General features: G+C 43.5%; 1 protein-coding gene across 1 annotated transcript in view; it reads right to left on the bottom strand.

Annotated features, from left to right (window-relative positions):
- Positions 1–20,560, bottom strand: part of adamts18 (ADAM metallopeptidase with thrombospondin type 1 motif, 18) — a 47,962-nt gene that overhangs the window by 10,116 nt on the left and 17,286 nt on the right. Inside the window, exons 4-17 of the mRNA XM_053616515.1 lie at positions 17,088–17,340; positions 15,486–15,685; positions 15,266–15,349; positions 13,499–13,658; positions 13,309–13,414; positions 11,970–12,107; positions 11,717–11,870; positions 10,377–10,472; positions 8,782–8,930; positions 6,556–6,728; positions 4,721–4,851; positions 3,932–4,055; positions 3,534–3,781; positions 158–278 (exon numbers count right to left, since the gene is read on the bottom strand). Coding sequence (XP_053472490.1) covers positions 158–278; positions 3,534–3,781; positions 3,932–4,055; positions 4,721–4,851; positions 6,556–6,728; positions 8,782–8,930; positions 10,377–10,472; positions 11,717–11,870; positions 11,970–12,107; positions 13,309–13,414; positions 13,499–13,658; positions 15,266–15,349; positions 15,486–15,685; positions 17,088–17,340 — 2,137 coding nt within the window. The remainder of the gene's footprint in view (positions 1–157; positions 279–3,533; positions 3,782–3,931; positions 4,056–4,720; positions 4,852–6,555; positions 6,729–8,781; positions 8,931–10,376; positions 10,473–11,716; positions 11,871–11,969; positions 12,108–13,308; positions 13,415–13,498; positions 13,659–15,265; positions 15,350–15,485; positions 15,686–17,087; positions 17,341–20,560) is intronic.

Raw genomic sequence — 20,560 nt, 5'->3', positions numbered from 1 at the left:
CACACACGTGCACACACAAAAACTCACCCCCTTCAACAACCCCCACAACCCTCATGTACATGCACACAAGCGACCTTTCATTCTCTCTCTCTCTCTCTCTCTCTCACACACACACACACACACACACACACACACACACACACACACACACTCTTACCTCCTGCACATGAGGCGGAGCAGTCTGATCGGATCACTCTCCACGTGTAGTTGTGTTTTTTCTCCTGAAGAGGAAGTGTGTATTCCCACAGCACTCCCGGGTTTTTACCCTGAACTAGGATCTTTTGAAACACACACACACACACACACACACACACACACACACACACACACACAGGCAGATTCAGTAAAAACATTAAGCACTGAAGATCAGACTGTTCGAATGGGCGTGGCCTAATATTCAAATGACCTGCTTGATTGACAGACATCTGTCTGAGACTCCGCCTCTCAACGCTGCTCAGAGAGCAACGCTTGCTAGGTTAGCTTTTTATTCGCTAGGTTAGCTTTCACGCACACATTGCTTAGCTTACTCACTAGTTAGCTAAGACACACAGGTAAGCTTTCACGTTTTCATTCTTGCTGTGTTAACGTTTTGCTCTTTCTCTTTTGTCACGCACTCATTGGTTAGCTGAGTCAGGTTAGCTACAAGAGTAAAAAAATAACTCTTGCTAGGTTTGTTTTTTATACTTGGATAGCTTTATTTACTTGCTTTTTTTTTTTTTTTTTTTTTTTTAAGTCTTGCTAGCTTAGCTTTCACTGACTAGCTCGGTTAGCTAGGACTCTCTCCAGGTTACTTTTTCACCACTAGGATGGTTTTATAGTCTCGCTAGATTAGCTTCTGCTCCCTGGGTAACCTTTCTCTTATAAAGTTAACTCTTCATTCTCACTAGGTTAGCTTTTTAATCTTTCACTATGTTAGCATTCGACAGGTTAGCATTGACTCACTAGATTAGATTTTCCCGTATTAGATTAGCTTTCTGAGCTATCTTAACTTTCATTTGCTAGGTTAGCGTTTCCTCACTCGGTGATGGGAGAGGGTGGAGTTTTTACACAAGCTTAACCCACTATTAGCCCCACCCCCTTTATGTGTAAGGGAAATGAATTGTGGCGAAGCACAAAGTCCGGGTTTGATCAGCGTTATCAGGGCTAGGTGAACAGAACGGAAATGTATTGATTTCGTGTGAACGTCCTGTTCTAACACCAGCTGCTTCATTTCCAAATTTCAGTGTGCCACTTTTAGAAAACCCCTCAGTGTTCCCACACACGTAGGTCAGCTGGGTTCAGACGTGGGAAGACGCCCGAGTGAGAGTCGGCCACAGTGACGTCTTTATCGTCTGTCCCTGTCCTGCGGATCAGGTGGGTGGTCCTCCAAAACCCTGCACTGACTCGGATTTGGGACAGAACCCGAGGAGGAAGTCCACTAGACCTGAGCCAGGGTCACGGCAGACTGCCCGAGGTTTTGGCTCAAATGGAGTGGAAAAGTCCGGAAAGAACAGGGGCTTTGTTCTATTCTTAATGTTTGGGGGATTTTTTTTCCCTTGTACAATCTGGCAACCTTTATCCTGAAGAGAACACAATGACCGTGCGATCGCAAATAATAAATTATACCGAGCGAATCGAGGGACACTCGAAAGTGCAGCTGGGAATCGCAGGTTTATATTAGTGCCCTTGTTCTGATGCGATATCTTTCTGTAGTAACGGCTCTTTCACAGGGACTCATCCAGCGGATGTTTGATGGCTGTCATTGTAAATGTTATATATATAAAACCTGTATGGAAGGAGTCTCCAGTGTCAGCGCTTTGTACCAGTCAGAAGTAAACCTGTAACTTCTTTGTAAGATTTCCGACATCTTCAGCATTTTTCAATGGAAGTTATTCATTTCCCAGCACACGTAACTGAGTCTGCATACATGTTATGGTCATGTGACCTACGAAACGCCACGACAAACACTTCTAATCAAGTACGGCTGTGGCTCAGGTGGTAGAGCGGGTTGTCTACTAATCGTAGGAGCCAGTGTAATGCGCTTTGTAGAACCGCTAAGGTTAAAAAAGTGCTCTATACACATATACGTTTAGTGTGACGAGCATGCGCACACCGTAAAGACACGCCCATTCCGTGTGGACCGATCCAAATGACTACAGACGTAATCCAGGACCGGCGTGTGTCCGTAAATCTCTTCCTGTCCGATTATAATACTTCATAATCACGTGCGTATTCATTCTGAAGACTATCCAGTGCACTCCTGACATCACAATGCACTGCAGTAGGTGGATAGATAGCTTAGACAATGCAAAACACCCATAATGCACTTTTCAAGGAGAACGTTTAATTTCCCAGTTGTATTAGAAATGATTAGATAGCTACCGTAGCATTCTCCAAGCTGAACGATTCCCCCCGCTGAGACGAACGAGAAGTAGAGATTGAGTCTACACACCTCCTCCGTTTCGAACTCGCGTTCAGCGTGTTCTCGTTTAACAGGAAGCGGCCGTCGGATCGTCTCCGAGCTCGCTCACAAAACACAAGATCACACTTCAGTCTGGCCGAGCAGGCACCGTCAGATTAGCGGCTTAGCTTCACGCTAAAGGTGAAGCGGGATCGAATTCAGAGACGAGGTTTTGCATACACAGGCCGTACAGAGTGGGCGTGTGTGTGAGGCGTGTGTGTGTGGGGTCGGGTTGGGGTCTGTACGGGCTCCAGATGAGATTCTCACACAGGTGAGATGTTACAAATGATCGAAGCTTTAAAAAAAATGACCTGGATCTTAATCAGACGTTATAGCAGTTATATGGCGTTGAGTGAAATAGATTTTGGTTTCCCCAATGCTTTTACACTGGGGGAGGGGGATGGGGGGGAGGGTAGGGTGTGTGTGTGTGTGTGTGTGTGTGTGTGTGAAGAAGAAACTCTCAAACGTCTCACGTGCACAGTCGTGAGAAGAACGAGGCCGTGTGTCTGCGCTGCTGGACGAGGTGCCAGTCTAGCACGCTGGACTCGAGTGACCCCGCTCCACTCGACCACAAGAAGCTCAAAACCAAAATGAATGTTTTGTCTGGACTGAACCGTTTCAGAACCTCAGCACCACGTCCGTGTTTATCCTCCTGTCCTTACAGACGTTTTAGTTCACCACCGCTTGCGTGCAAGATTCACTTTATTGCTCCTCACACGCTCTGTAATGCTCTTTAATGAATCAGATTGCGCCCCGGTTTTGGTGACTTCGCGCTCTCCTATAAAGATAACATGCTCGTTGTGTATTACCGTTGCTATAGAAACGATAACGCATTAGAGCCAGTGCATTGATACAAACCGGTGATTTGCAGCCGCACTGCTGTCAGAGCTGCTGTTATTTAGTCGTTTTTCAGCTCTCCGTGAGCTGTTTTGCCTTTTATGGAGTTCTGTGGGCGTGGCTAAAGGGAAATCGCTTGGTTTGGCATTTATCGCAATAAATGAAAGAAAATCAGCAAAAGCGAATTTGGACATGAAAACAAGGCCCAAGTTTCGCAATCGTACAAATGTTGGTATGAAAAAGAAGATCGTCTCACTTCAAAGATGAGCGTTTGATTGGTCGGTCCCGGGGCGTACAGGCTCTCGGGCTGATTACTCGAGCGTCGATACAAGAACGTGGTCCCGGCGAAGTTGAATTTTCCCGGCCAGTCCACCGTCCAATCAGAAGTCAGGAAATAAGAGCCACCTTTCTGGCCTCGAACTGCCAGATAACTGCTGGAGATCTCCACCTCCTGGACGCGGATACTCCGCGCTCCAGCAGGAACCGTCACCACCGGGTAGTATTCTGGAGAGAGAGAGAGAAGGAAAACATCACTGTTATTCTAGTGTTTGATCCGGCTGGGTTTGTAATGAAAGCTACAAGCCCCGCCCCTCACCCCAATTCCAACCAATCAGAGCTTTACTCCTGCTGAGTGGTGCGAGGTGTTGACGTTACCGTTGGCTCGGTGCTGTAAGTTGTACCGGCCGCTGTAGAGTTTGCAGGTGGAATTGTCTCCTTTACACACGCCGCAGACGTCCAGCGCAGCGCCGGAGTCCAAAACCTGATCACATCCCACCGACTAGACAGGAATCGAAATCCAGGCAAAATATATAAATAAATAAAGCAAGCGGTTAAAACCGGCCTTCTGCTCATCTCAAGAGGAAGAAACAGACCAGAGGATGCTGCAGAAAAAGAAAGTAAAGCGTCGGAAGAATAGCACCGGTCATGGAAAGGAGGAAGAACAGCGGAGGAAAAGGAACAGAGGGAGAAGAGAACAGATGAAGAAGAACATGAAGGTGAGAAGCAGAGGAAGAGGAACGGGAAGAGCAAAGGAAAAGGAACCGTGACCAAAATGGGAAGAACGGAGTGACAGAAAAACAACAGACAAAAAAGGAACAGAGGAAGAGAAGCAGAAGGAAAGGAGAAGAGGAAAAAGGAAGAACAGGAGAAGAAAGAGAACAGAGGAATAACAACAGATAAAGAGGAACAGAAGAGGAAGAAGAATGGAGAAAGAACAGGAAGAAAAGGAACAGATGAAGAAGAGCAGAGGAAAAAGATGGAGGAAGAGAATAAGGTTGAAATGAGGAACAGAGGATGAGGAGAACTGGATTAGGAATCAGTCTACGTCCTTCTAACATCTCGTCTAGACGTACAGTCGAGTATCGGCTGCTGATCTGGTCAGCGTGTTCACCTGGACGTTGTGGAAACGTTAGAATGAACCAGCGGGAACTCTCTGACCCGTACCTCACAGATCCCGTCGATACACACGTCCGGCGTGAGATCGGAGCAAGACGTGCCGTCCTTCACCTTGCTCGACATGGCGAAGAAGAACTCAAAGTCCTCTGCGATGCAGTACAGCTTACAGATATCTTCATCTGCAGAAGAAGAGGAGGGGGAAAAATGAGTCACATGACCGCTTTCATATCAAAATGAATGACTCGGTTGACAAGAAGGAAACATCCACGCTGACGTAACGTTCAAATTCTGCTTCAAGGGAGTTTAAACGGTTTAGACATGACCTGAAATAACCTCCGAGTGATCCGCCCCGGAACGGTTTTCAGCACCGCAGCCGAACACGACGGAAACCGAACAACACGACGCGAGCATCTTCAGGGGAAAAAAAAGAAAAGGAGCGGCGGATCATGCAGGCGGTGAATGAGGCACTTCAAACTGTCAGCTGAAGGAAGCTTCGTAATCCATCGTTCAACGTTCTCGCCGAGAAACGAGTCAACGACAGGAAGTGAAGACAGGACTATCCATCACACGGCGTCTGCACTTTCATCAGGCTTTACAGAGAAGAAAACACTTTATTCTGCCACGTTTAAGGAAGGACTGTGTGTGTGTGTGTGTGTGTGTGTGTGTGTGTGTGTGTGTGTGTGTGTGGTGCTGTTCTGGGAAAACAATCAACGCCAGCGTGGTGTGACGAAGGAAAGTTCCGGAAGTGGATTATTTCCCTGTAACAGCATGTAACATTACAGCTTTACTCCTCTTATACTACAGCAAGTCCTACTTTTTATCCATTTATAACTACATTTTAATGTTTGTGTCTTCACTTACGTTGCAGCAAATAGTTAAAATAAAATAAATAGCCCTTTCCTCACCAGCCTCTCTTTATTTCTCACTCTTGAAGTTAATTTAAAAATTTTAAAACGCAGAAACCAGAAAAGCGTGAACTCCTCTGTGCTGAAGAAGTCGGAAAACCTAAAGTTACAGCTTCAGCTCTGACGCTGGAGACTCCTTCCATGAACATTACTGTACAGTACATAAACACATTGCCCTTCACAGAAGACCTATCCATGAGCTGTCGCTATGGAAACGATAAGGTATTACTAAATAATCTAAACCTCTGCTGTTATAGACAATTAATCAGCACCTTCTGACCAATCAGAATGGAGAATTCTGTGAACTCTGGAACGTACATGCATCTCTCTGTTTCCTCTGTTTGTGTTTGTGTGTGTGTGTGTGTGTGTGTGTGTGTGTGTGTGTGTGTGTGTGCTTGAGGTAGAACGCTTCCCTGAAGCTGCTTTAATAATCCGTCAGCGCGAGCGGCTACACGTCTAAACTCTAAATCACGCTCATTGCGCCTCGGGTGCAGTGAAGCAGCGCTACGGCTCAACTATTGGCACAATCTACAAATGTACTTTTCACCGAACAAACAGGGTCGCCATGGCGACGCAACACATACAGACAAAAACCTGTGCCTTAGTTTATAAACTTCACCTCACACGCTGGAGCTTCTTGTAAACTAGAGAACGGTAGATTGGATATAAGCAGCGTGTTTAAAAAGCTGGTGGTGCGGTGAACTCTGCCTGAAACGGGCGTGGCGGTGCGGTGAACCCTGCCTGAAACGGGCGTGGCGGTGCGGTGAACCCTGCGTGAAACGGGCGTGGCGGTGCGGTGAACCCTGCGTGAAACGGGCGTGGCGGTGCGGTGAACCCTGCGTGAAACGGGCGTGGCGGTGCGGTGAACCCTGCCTGAAACGGGCGTGGCGGTGCGGTGAACCCTGCCTGAAACGGGCGTGGCGGTGCGGTGAACCCTGCGTGAAACGGGCGTGGCGGTGCGGTGAACCCTGCACGTACCGTCCACTTTGGTGTAAGGTTTCCATTTATAGAACCAGCCTCGGAAGGGTTTGCTGTTGTACTCGGCGCACTGCTGCGTTCTGAAATCCACGGCGTCTCGCTGACACGGCGCGGTGCTACACAGCTGGTACAGTCGACTCGAACCCTGGCAGAACTTCCCGCTGTGCTGCGGCCTTCAGGAACAAAACACAACAACACACGTTTACAAACAAAAACAAAAGAAATACATTTTAGATTTAAATTCGTCATTCGTTACATTTCAAATACGGCGCATGCAGTAAATTCTGTAGCGTGTTGAATTAATGACTCAATAATCAATAATCAGTGGCTGTTTCTATTACAAGGTCTCTGTCTAAAATATTAGTATTATTATTATTATTATTATTATTATTATCAAATTCATCACTCAATATTTGATAATACTGAATATTAGACTACTAATTAATGAACCAATTGATGTTTGCGTTCCTTTTCTCCTGTGTATACGTACACTAATATACGAAAGTAAGAGAGAAACTTAATTATTTAATATTTGAGCGTACTCGATATTTATTCAAAAGTTTTTAAACATTGAAAAATAATAAAAGATTAAATTCGTCAGTTTTTTTATTTGATCGATGAAACTTAATATTTCACAGTGAATGAATCCTTTAGCAGTAAATCTATTACTGTTTTTATTTCAGGTCTTGTGTGTATAAAATGTGCAAATATTAGAGATTAAATTACTCGGTGTTTATTGTTTAATAAATCGGTCGCTGTTTTTTTTTCATTGAAATTCTTGTCTATGGAATAATTTTTAAAATAATAACTTAATTACTCAGGTAATGACTCCTTTAACCAATCAGCTGCTGTATTTATTGCAGTGCTTGTGTCCCTAAAATGTAAAAACGGATCGAATGAATTACTCGGTATTTGATCATTAATTCATGAGCTGCTATTTCTATTGCACTTCCTGTGTCTAAAATAAGAAAAATCAAGTAACGTAAAGATGAATTATTAAGTATTATTTTTTCACAATTTGAGAAAATACTTAATATACAGCATATTTAATATTTACCACTGCCAATCAATTATTTAATAGAAGAGTTTTGATTGATTTCTCATTTGTCTATAAATTAAAAAACTAAAAATTAAAATAAAAATTAATTCATAACTTAACAAAATCAACCAATTCTTTTCTTTATTCGTTTTTTTGTGTGGTTACAATGTACAAGAAGAAGAAGGGTTCAAAATTAGACAATTTGAAAATTTACTTTATATATTTACTGCTATTTTTATTACATTTTTTTATAATAATAATACATTACTCAGTGTGTATATGATCCTACTCAATATACTGTACACTCAATATCTGAGAACTAAAAAAAAAGTATTATTTCATTAATCGAATCAACCCTAGTTTTTAACTACAATACTTGTGTCTGAAATATAAAACAAAAAAAAATTAAATGTAAAAAAAAAATAAAAAAAAGTAAGGAACTTATTTAAATATTCAAGCAATCACAGTTTTAGTTACAATTCCTGTGTACGTAAAAAAAATAATGAGATAAAAAAAACACACACATTTCGTGCTTCAGTTTATTCCCGTCTTTATTTTCCAGATGTTTGTGAAACTCTAATATTAAATGAAACGATAAATCTTTTATTTAATCGCAGTGAGAAGTCTCTCAGATTTACAGCCGCTGGACGGTTGTTTATATCGTGTGTTTCGGATCAAACCCGAAGAGCGAGGATGATCCCCGTGTTTTTATGTGTTTTAATAAACACGGCGCTGATATACGCAGTTTTATCCCTTTATATAAAAGTCAACACGACGTGAAATATTAAAACTCCTCCGTCTGTCATTAAAACCCGGAGGACTCTTTTACGACTCTTCCTGAAAGATCGGCGAGTAGATGAATACTTTAAATACCTCGGTGTATGAAATATTATTCCTCATAAAGCTCGTGTGAACGTTTTAATGAATAAAAGAAAGAATAATGTTCCCTCGGCGTTTTTATTTCCATGTGAACGACGGTTCTGTTTACGTGTCTCGGCATACGGTCGGCGTGAAAACCTCGCACTGACGTTTAGACAGAAACATGAAGCGAAATAATGACGTACAGCTTTCCATCATTATTTACGTTTCATACATTTTGCTTTGCTTGGCTCTATATTCGTTAAATTAAGTCAAATTCGTTAAATAGATAAATAAATAAATAAATAAATAAATAAATAAATTCTTACCTGGGGCTGTTGCAAGAGCGTTCCCGATACATAACTCCGCCCCCACAGCTTCTGGAACAATCCGACCAATCGGACCAATCTGACCACTGACCGTGAACCGCCTTCGGCCCGTGATCCCCAAACTTCACACACTGCCCCTTACGACACCACTGCATTATGGGTAATAAAACACAACACAAAGTCGGAGGACGTTTTGAACATTCTGAACAGGATATCAGCTGATAAGTTCCGTCAGTGTTCACGCTGGGAAAGTTCCTCGTGTTCAGAGCCGGGTTACGCACACATGTTCGACTGTTTGACATATCACGAACACATTGAAGCTGATTTGTGATGATAATTATTAGTCATGTGATCACCGCAGATCGCTCAACTGAGTATATGTTAGTAATAAAACAGCACTTGATGCAGCACATCCAGAGAAAGCTTCGACTTTATGCAGGAATGAGAACGCAGAACTGACGGAACACGGTTTCATTACGTTACATAAACTTTTTTTTATTCTGTGTATTGATATAAAAAAATTGAACTTTGTCACAGCGAGATACAAAACTGACATCGTGAAGTAATGAATAACACATGAGCGTCAGTGTTGAGCATTTTTATGGTTTAAAGATTTAATGTTGTGCAATGTCTGTCTCCCTCTCTCTCTCTCTCTCTCTCAATGCAACACAGCTTGTCATGTTCCAGAGAAACCAAAAAGCATAACCGCTCTGTCCTGAAGACTTTGCAAAACACCCTGACTGTTTAAAGCGCTGACACTGGAGACTCCCTCCATAAATCTTAAACAAACGTGTTCTAACAAAATCGTCATCGCATCAGCGATTGAACCGTGTCCAGCAGACAAGGAGTTAGCATTATAGCGTATTGTAGCATTATTTAGTTACATAATACATAAATACAGTATGTTATAGGATAAAATGTACACGACAGTAAAAAAAAAATTCAGAAATATTAACACAAGGTTTCTGTGCTCTGAAAAACATATTACGGGGGGAGAGAGAGAGAGAGCGAGAGAGAGGGAGAGAGAGAGAGAGGGAGAGAGAGAGAGAGGGAGAGAGAGAAAGAGAGAGGGAGAGAGACTGTAGAGGGATCTTTTGTGTATCTGTAGAGGGATCTTTGGGTGTGTTGGATTGGGACAGAGTCCAGCGCTTCACCTGGAGAACTGTGTTGTGCCAAGCCCACACACACACACACACACACACACACACACACACACACACACACACGCGCGCACGTACACTCACACACACAGCAAGTCGCTTGCTATTAGCTTATGCAGAAGAAACACGGTGTGTACATCCGCACTGTTCCTCATGTTTTAATTGGCTCCTAAATGGACAAGCTTGGCTGAAGGGTAAAAGTTGACGTGTGGATTACGTATTTGAACATGTCGTGCTATTTATCCCTTTACAGTTACATTAAATGTTGTCCAATTTTGTAATGTGTTACACCATAACCGATCAGCAGCAAACAGTGCCACTAGCCCCGCCCCCAAGTAGGCTGTTACCTCCTGTAGGTTCCTGTAGCCTTTGGCTGATGGGTACCAAAACTTTTGGTTAATTGTGCATGAGGTCAGAGGTCACCCGGTCACTCACCATATCCGGTCCACATGCCGTCCCCTCAGCAGCAGGCATGAACTTGGTCTCACATCGATGCCCTACCCGATGGCACCATAACGACTTACAGATGTCCTACAAAGAACACACACACACACACACACACACACTTACGTTAACACACTTACATTAACCTAGCACTATACAGATTAAATTAAATTGAATTTATCTGACGCAGAACACTTCACAGCTAGCGAGTGAGGGATTGTAGACATATTTATTATTCATTATGAAGTTGTAATTGAAGGTAAGAGTGTGAACCCCACCCCTACCCTCACCGTAAACCAATCAGAGCTTTACAAACCAGCTGGAACTTTAAAACGATGCAATCGTGACTTAGCAACCCCTGGAAGCTCCGCCCCTTTCCTATATCTTACATTAGCACATTACACATTTTGGTCAGTGCTCTCGTTTATCACGTTTATTGACGTAGCTAACGTTACTTAAATACATCGTTAACATCAGTTCACTCTATTTGTTAGGGATGCCATTTTGGCTGAAAAAGAGAAAAGAATTTTTTTTTTTTTTTTTTTTTTTTTTTACCAAAAGAGCTCTGAGATCTTCTAAGAAAGAGGCAAATCCAAGTGATCAAAAACTGCAGTAACTGCAGTTTTTTAGTTCAAATGTAGACACTAGAAACGAATAAATTGTTATTCGTTTATCTAAATCACATCTTTCTTCCATAATAGGAAGAAAGAAAGTGTCTGTGTAAACGTTCCTAGCATCCTGAAACCATCCCACACACGCTAATCCAGTGTTGTTAGCATCGCTAATTACTCCCCCGGCCGCTACGTGACGAGGACGCTCAACTCTGCGGGAAAAAGAAAACAATACGGCTGGGCATCACCGGCCACAATCCCACTAAATTAAGATGTACAGCTGCTTTCCTGGGAAGTCGGCTTCCGAAAAAAACACCACACAAAGGCCTTGAAAGAAAGAGGCTGTAGCGTAGCGGCTAATCCTGCAAAATAACCCACGCCGATCCGCTTCCCAAGACTTTACACAGCGCCTCAGTGTTAAACCACTCGACATTTACATGTGAATGTGTGAACCGTGTGATGGAGGAAGCCAGCGGGTCCTCTGTTGGCCCGCTACGTGGGAGCCGTCGCTGGGATTTTGGCTCCGAGCACGGATCGAAGTGCGTGTTATCCATGAGGACGACGAACGCCGCCGCCGTTAGCGAGACTACAGCGAGAGAGATGATTTCACCCAGCGCGTTTTTAAATAAAACTCTGCAAATCGAGCTGATAGGGTAAAAAAGGAGCACAGACGTCTTGGCTGTACATTACTGACACGCCGTTATGTTTATCAGATGCTACCTTGATGAAGTCGAGTCTGCAGGTCTTGGCCTTGGAGCCGAACTGCCACTTGCACTGCGTGTCGGCGTCGTAGATCTGCCCCGGGAGCTGCTCGGGGTATTTATACTGACCAATCAGCTTCGGTTCGTCCACCAAACACGAGGCCTGAGCAGTGCTGTGAACAACACACACATACAGATGCATAACATAACCTCTTCTTGTGTTAATTTGTGTGTGTGTGTGTGTGTGTGTGTGTGTGGAACGTCACTTTTACCCAAGGAAGCGGTTGAGGTACTGGCGACTGCAGGACGACCAGGAGAACACGCCGTTATTCCCCGCCAGAGTCGGAGACATGATGTTCCCCTCCGCCTTCCTGCAGGGGTTTCCCTCTCCGTCGTGGATCATCCCGAAACTGAGACGGAGCGAGAGATCAGGTGAGACAGATACACACTTTTTTTTCCTCTTTCATTTTGATCATTTCGAATAAATAATTTAGCGCACAGTGAACCTGGATAAAGAATAAAACAGCTACTGGAGAGAAATGAAAAGCACAAATGAATGAACGTTACTGGAAATGTGAGAGAAAAATAAAACATCTTTCTGGAATGTAATCGGACCCATAACCCGCCCCTGAGGCACTCCATATTTTATGAAATCGATTTCATTCCCTCTCATTACACAGCAGTAAAATAAATAACATCCATTATCAGTGTACATGGGTCCATCCTTGTGTTCATCCTCGTGTTTTGCTAAAGTACATTTTTCCCCAAGTGTAGCTCCTCATGTTACACCTGCAAGCCCGTAACAAGTGAAATATGAAATCACGTCAGCTCAGCTTGTCAGCGCGAAACAGTTTTAAGATGATGGACTTTCATTTTTGCCCTGAAGCTATTCTAGACATTCCTAAAACAACTCCTTTTATCAGAGCGACGTGATTACGCCAGCAGCACGGAGTGATGGACCTCAGTAGCAGTTCGCGCTGAGCTCCTGACAACCTCCGAGGGGAAAAAAGCAACGAATCAGTAATCTCCTGTCAGATACACACTTCCTATCATCTCACTGGAGACGCATACACACAAACAGAAGCCTGAAGCCTGCGGTGCTGCTGTAGCTTTACTCTCCAGTGTGAGGATGATGAGGTAATGATGCATGTGCTCATACGGTTCTGGATGCGTTCGGCAGCCCGTGTGTCTAATCTAAGAGATTTTATGTGGTGGTGTTTTTTATTTAAATCTGATTCAGACTCATTTAATCTACTTGTGATGTGTTATTTTTCTTATTTGCCAAAATGAAAGCCTGGTGAAAGCCACGCCTCTTTACTAAGATTCTCAGGCACAGTGGCTACACCCCCTTTACCATGACTCTCAGATACAGAGGCCACACCCCTTACTAGAACTCAAACAGAGGCCACTCCCCATTTACTAGGATTCTCCAGCACAGAGGCCACACCCCCTTTACTACAACTCAGGCACAGAGGCCACACCCCCTTTACTAGGACTCTCACAGAGGCCATGTCTTCCCACTTACTAGAAGACTCAGACATAAGCCACACCCCTTTATTAGTACTCTGTGTGTGTGTGTGTGTGTGTGTGTGTGTGTGTGTGTAAACGTACTTGTGCCCTGACTCATGTGCGATGGTGAAGGCGAGGCCCAGCCCGGTGTCTTCGTTTATGGTGCAGCTACGATATTTACTGCACATCCCACTGATGGGGGCGAAACCTACAGGGTGGAGACAGGGGCGGAGTCAGACTGATTGACTTTGTGGTATAAATGGTGTGTTAGTTTGTGTTCCTAACGGTTTACCCAGCGTGTCACATGGTTCATTCTTCCAAGAGCAGATATCGAGGCCTGTGAGGAGAACAGCATGATCGTGTCTCTTGCCATTTTTACCCATCAGCCCCGACTGCCACTGACAGAAACTGTTCAGGGTCTGATCAGCGTGGTGAGAGATGGAGAGACCCAGCTAAACCACACAGAGAGAGAGAGAGAGAATGATGGAGATTAAATGGAGATTAGATGGAGATTAGTGAATAAAATAGAAAGATGAAAAAGCTTCATTAACCCTTTCAGGGGATTTTTTTTTCAGTTTTTGTAATGACTATAAAAAGAATTTTATCATCAAGAGCAAAGGAATTCTCTCTCATATGGATTTATGGAAGAGTTTTCCTCTAAAAGCAGGAAACAAGGCGGAGCTTATTATAATTAAGCATCTGTGATGATTTTTGAAAAGCTGATTTTTTTTTGCAGAAACATCGATATAGCAGCGCAATTTAAACAAAACCTTTCAAATATTTATGTTCTGTAAGGGGGACAGACAGAGGGGGTCAAAGAGACAGACAGGCAAAGAGACAGAGGGAGACAGGAAGACAGAAACACAGAGAGGGAGACCGACATATACAGACAGACAAAGAGACAGACAGACGGGCAAAGAGACAGACAGAGAGAGACCGACATATACAGACAGACAGACAGACAGACAGGCAAAGAGACAGACAGAGATAGACCGAGATATACAGACAGACAGACAGACAGACAGGCAAAGAGACAGACAGAGGGAGAAAGGCAAGGAGACCGACAGAGGGAGACTGACATACACAGACAGACAGACGGGGAAAAGAGACAGACAGAGAGAGACCGACATATACAGACAGACAGACAGACAGACCGGCAAAGAGACAGACAGAGATAGACCGACATATACAGACAGACAGACAGACAGGCAAAGAGACAGACAGAGGGAGAAAGGCAAGGAGACAGACAGAGGGAGACCGACATATACAGACAGACAGACGGGCAAAGAGACAGACAGAGGGAGAAAGGCAAAGAGACAGACAGAGGGAGACCGACGTAAACAGACAGACAGATAAATGGGCAAAGAGACAGACAGAGGGAGACCGACATAGACAGGCAAAGAGACAGACAGACAGACAGGCAAAGAGACAGACAGAGGGAGACCGACATATACAGACGGACAGACAGACAGGCAAATAGACAGACAGACAGACAGGCAAAGAGACAGACAGAGGGAGACCGATATATACAGACAGACAGACAGGCAAAGAGACAGACAGAGGGAGACTGATATATACAGACAGACAGACAGGCAAAGAGACAGACAGAGGGAGAAAGACATATACAGACAGACAGACAGGCAAAGAGACAGACAGACAGACAGGCAAAGAGACAGACAGAGGGAGACCGATATATACCGACAGACAGACAGGCAAAGAGACAGACAGAGGGAGAAAGACATATACAGACAGACAGGCAGGCAAAGAGACAGACAGGCAGACAGGCAAAGAGACAGACAGAGGGAGAAAGACATATACAGACAAACAGACTGTTCATAGCAAACAGCAGAAAAGTAAAAATACAGACGCTTTTCTGGAGTGCTTATCTTTAATCCGCACAAAATAAAAAACAATTCTTTTTACTGCGGAACCGTGAAGCTACCAGCAGATCCACACGCTGCGTTTTTTCCACCAAGCCACAGATCTCTGCGAGATTCGAGTAAAAGAAGACGATCTTCCATCATCACAAACACAAAAACTCTAATGAACTCCATCTTACTGGCTCTTGCTCGAGCAGGAGAAGGCTGACCACCACAATGTTGATATCTGTCCCGATGGTGCCGTCTTTAAACAGGCTGGAGACCTGATTAAGATACACACACACACACACACACACACACACACACACACAGGCTTTACACAACATCTTCATTCCTGTGTGTGTGTGAGAGAGAGAGAGGGAGAGGGAGAGATGGAGATGAAGGCTGGTCTCCTCTCACCATGTTCATGATGGTGAGGATGTAGGTGGTGACGTTTTCCTGTCCGTGTGTCTCCACCATCTTCCTGTCAGCCACCACCAGAGTTTCCACATTCAGAGCTCCGACTTTATTAGATGAGATCAGTGATCGTTTTACACGACCCGCAGACTCAAACTCGTCAGGCATTACGAAGTGATCCTCTGCAGGGGGCTTAGGAGTGTCTGTACTCCGGGAAAGACAGAGAGAGAGAGAGAGAGAGAGAGAGAGATAAATAGATAGAGCGAGAGACAATCTGATTTAAGGAAAGAGAGACAGACAGATAGAGAGAGAGAGAGAGAGAGAGAGAGAGAGAGAGAGAGAGAGAGAAGGAGACAATGCCAAAAAGAGAAAAGTGACAGATAGATGGAGATAGACAGGCAGACACACAGAGAAAGACAGACAGAGAGACAGAGATAAACGGACAGCTCGAAGCAGACAGACACAGGGAGACCCACAAATGCAGACAGACAGATAGAGAAAGACAGACAGATACACACGCAGGAAGAAAGACTGATATAGACAGCAATACGGATAGAAAGATGAACAGACAATTCCAAAAAGAGAAAAGTAGCTTAGCAGATAGACAGAAAGACAAACATAGACTAATAGAGAGACATGGACAGACAGACAGATAGAGAGACAGACAGAGAGATATGTAGCTAAATATCCTAATATATAATATAGAGACGCAGACAGACAGAGAAAATGAACTCCGCTGCTCAGTGGCGGATCGAGCAAACAGGAAATATTCACTTTAGGAAATATTCACTTCAGCAGCTGTTTCCTTTCAGTCGTTGATTCATCTACTGAACGAGGAGACCGTCCCACTGAGTAGAAGTGCTGAAGATCCTCAGATAAGTGGAAATACGTTTTTAAGTCTCAGGGTCGACTGAACGCCATCACAGACATGCTGATTATAAAGTTCTACCCTGAATTCAGTGACTTCAAACACGCCTTTAATGTCCAGCGTCTGCTCCATTACCTGTGAGACTAATGGAGGTCTGACATGGACAGACAGACAGACAGACAGACAGACAGGCAGACAGGCAGACAGACAAAGAGACAGACCGGTTGAACACTGGAATGTTATAAGGGCAGCCATAGAGTGTACAACCAGATGCAGACAGACGAGAGAGAAAGTCAGCAGACAGACAATCAGACAGACAGACACAGGCACATAGACAGACAGTCAAACAGACAGAGTAGCAAAGTAAGAGAGAGAAAAGTGACTGACTGGCAGACGGACAGACAGGTGGACAGACAGGCGGGCAGGCAGACAGACAGGTAGACAGACAGGATACTTTCCCAGTGATGTAGTAGTGATGTAATAAAGATGATTTGGGGTGAGATCAGCTTTGATAACATGTTTAGCCTTGTATCTCTAGTGCACAGGTAAACAGGTACTCAAACTTCCATCACGTTTGGCCTAACAGTTTTTTTTCACCTCAATATTCCTGAACCAGGAGTCTGATCTCGTATCACTCTGTACTCAACAACAGTACATTCTCTTAGCTAGTCAAAGATGTTAGCGATTCCTTCTGCAGCTGGAGCAAAATAGAAAAAGGAGAAAGTGTCCTTACATACATTGCTTGCGGCGCCCACAGAAGTGTTGCCTCTGAAACCTCCCGTGCTGGTAGTCATGACGATGGCCATGGTGATGGTGGTGATGTTGGTCTGATCTATGTGTTCTGTCCCCGTGGACGCGCCGTTCTGCTGAGCGTTTGTAAATGACGTGTGGATGGTGTCCGGCAGGGGCGCTGTAGTTGTGCTCCAATGCCAAATGATTGGGTAGAGGGGTGATGAAGAACTCCTCACTCGACATCCGGATCAGACCTGACTATAGAGTACGGAGAGAAATAAAATACAGATCAGACCCGGCTGTAGAGAACGGAGAGAAATAAAATACAGATCAGACCTGACTGTAGAGAACGGAGAGAAATAAAATACAGATCAGACCCGGCTGTATAGAACAGAGAGAAATACAATACAGATCAGACCCGGCTGTAGAGAACGGAGAGAAATAAAATACAGATCAGACCCGGCTGTAGAGAACAGAGAGAAATACAATACAGATCAGACCCGGCTGTAGAGAACGGAGAGAAATAAAATACAGATCAGACCCGGCTGTATAGAACAGAGAGAAATAAAATACAGATCAGACCCGGCTGTAGAGAACGGAGAGAAATAAAATACAGATCAGACCCGACTGTAGAGAACGGAGAGAAATAAAATACAGATCAGACCCGGCTGTAGAGAACAGAGAGAAATAAAATACAGATCAGACCTGAGTGTAGAGAACGGAGAGAAATAAAATACAGATCAGACCCGGCTGTAGAGAACGGAGAGAAATACAATACAGATCAGACCTGAGTGTAGAGAACGGAGAGAAATAAAATACAGATCAGACCCGGCTGTAGAGAACGGAGAGAAATAAAATACAGATCAGACCCGGCTGTAGAGAACGGAGAGAAATACAATACAGATCAGACCCGGCTGTAGAGAACGGAGAGAAATACAATACAGATCAGACCCGGCTGTAGAGAACGGAGAGAAATAAAATACAGATCAGACCCGAGTGTAGAGAACGGAGAGAAATAAAATACAGATCAGACCCGGCTGTAGAGAACGGAGAGAAATACAATACAGATCAGACCCGGCTGTAGAGAACGGAGAGAAATAAAATACAGATCAGACCCGGCTGTAGAGAACGGAGAGAAATAAAATACAGATCAGACCCGGCTGTAGAGAACGGAGAGAAATAAAATACAGATCAGACCCGGCTGTAGAGAACGGAGAGAAATAAAATACAGATCAGACCCGGCTGTAGAGAACGGAGAGAAATAAAATACAGATCAGACCCGGCTGTAGAGAACGGAGAGGAATACAATACAGATCAGACCCGGCTGTAGAGAACGGAGAGAAATAAAATACAGATCAGACCTGACTGTAGAGAACGGAGAGAAATAAAATACAGATCAGACCTGACTGTAGATAGATAGAGAGAGAGAGAGAGAGAGAGAGAGAGAGAGCTTTATTGATCCCTGAGGGATATTGTTTTGTTTCAGACCAGACCTCGCATTAGAGCTCAGTCAAAACACGAAAATGCCGATCAGAGTCCAGACGTAAAGATCAAAAGAGGGAGGGTCATTCCAGGCATTCCTTACTTAGACGGCTAACAAAGCAAGTCATGCGTCCGTAAAGTCAAAGAAAAAACATAATGAGGCCAAATCGGTTCAATCAATCGGGAAAAATCTGTCGAATGCGTCTGCGGCGTTAAATCACATCACCACACGTTTCTGCTGGTCTGAAAACTTGCTTCACTAGAAACTAGGGCTGACTGACAGCTAAAAATAGTGATTTTTTTTTAAAATATATCGATAACCAATCACATCACCCCACACCCACCCTCCAAGACTGTTTACAGGAGGATTGTCATGGTAACCTGTTTCCCATTGGTTTCCCCCGTTTCAAAGAGCGTTCTCAGATGTTACAAAAACTCTACGTTTCATTCGTCATTTTGTTGATTATTATTATGATCGTCATTATTTTGGTTATTAAAAATCTTTAAAAAATGGCCTGGACTCATCAGTGACACCAAAACAATCACTACCTAATGAACAGCCCATGACGGTGGTTCAAGTGGGAAAGTAAACACACCCCAGTTTGTTAAAAACACTCGCGAGCGATGGCAGATTGTTACGGAGTCGTGGGTCACTGGATCAAAAAGACAACAGACCCTCTTCATCCTCACCCTCGGGGCAATTAACACGGCACAGAGCTTCAGAAGCTCCCGTCAAAATGTTCAGGGTGGGGACATGAACAGCCGCGTTTACTGCATGACTGCACAGCAAAAACTCAACGTAGTCATTTGATCCAAACCGAGACGGCGCGCTGAAGGAGGGGCGTGTGAATGTTGCGGCCGGACAGCCAATAGAAACTTTATTCATGTGATTTAATGCAAATAATTTAACGTCTTAATGTGCAGTTAAAATATTTTGTAATATCGAAAAAGATCTGTCTCAAACGTTTCCAACACCACGTATCTACCTCAGCACACGTTACCCATAGCTACCTTAAGCATTTTTTTTAATAAATAGAAAGAAAGAAATCAACTCCGCTAGGGTAAATGTTAAGGACTTAAAATTAAATAAATTGGATCAAATAAGTGGCAAAAATCAACTAAACAACTGATCTTTCAAAAAACAGTTAACAGGTACTATATTAAACCTGAAACACAAGTTACGGGTCGGCTACTGTTGACTGTTAGCTTATACTGTTTCGCAAACTTTATATCTAACATTATACAGCTAATATCACAGCTAACATTATCGCTAATATCGTAGTTCACATTATACCTCACAATACAGCCAATATCACAGCTAACTTTATAGCTAACATTATAGCTAACGTCATAGTTAACGTTATACCTCACCATACAGCTAACATTATAGCTAACATTATACAGCTAATATCACAGCTAACATTATCGCTAATATCGTAGTTCACATTATACCTCACAATACAGCCAATATCACAGCTAACTTTATAGCTAACATTATAGCTAACGTCATAGTTAACGTTATACCTCACCATACAGCTAACATTATAGCTAACATTATACAGCTAATATCACAGCTAACATTATAGCTAACATTATACAGCTAATATCACAGCTAACATTATAGCTAACATTATACAGCTAATATCACAGCTAACATTATCGCTAACATCGTAGTTCACATTATACCTCATAATACAGCCAATGTCACAGCTAACTTTATAGCTAACATTATAGCTAACGTCATAGTTAACGTTATACCTCACCATACAGCTAACATTATACAGCTAATATCACAGCTAACATTATCGCTAATATCTTAGCTCACATTATACCTCACAATACAGCCAATATCACCGCTAACTTTATAGCTAACATTATATCTAACGTCATAGTTAACGTTATACCTCACCATACAGCTAACATTATAGCTAACATTATACAGCTAATATCACAGCTAACATTATAGCTAACATTATACAGCTAATATCACAGCTAA

Source organism: Ictalurus furcatus, chromosome 27 (assembly GCF_023375685.1).
Source record: "Ictalurus furcatus strain D&B chromosome 27, Billie_1.0, whole genome shotgun sequence".
NCBI classification, from domain to species: domain Eukaryota; kingdom Metazoa; phylum Chordata; class Actinopteri; order Siluriformes; family Ictaluridae; genus Ictalurus; species Ictalurus furcatus.
The sequence above is the reverse complement of the archived record's forward strand: the minus strand, read 5'-3'. Positions and strand labels throughout refer to the sequence as shown.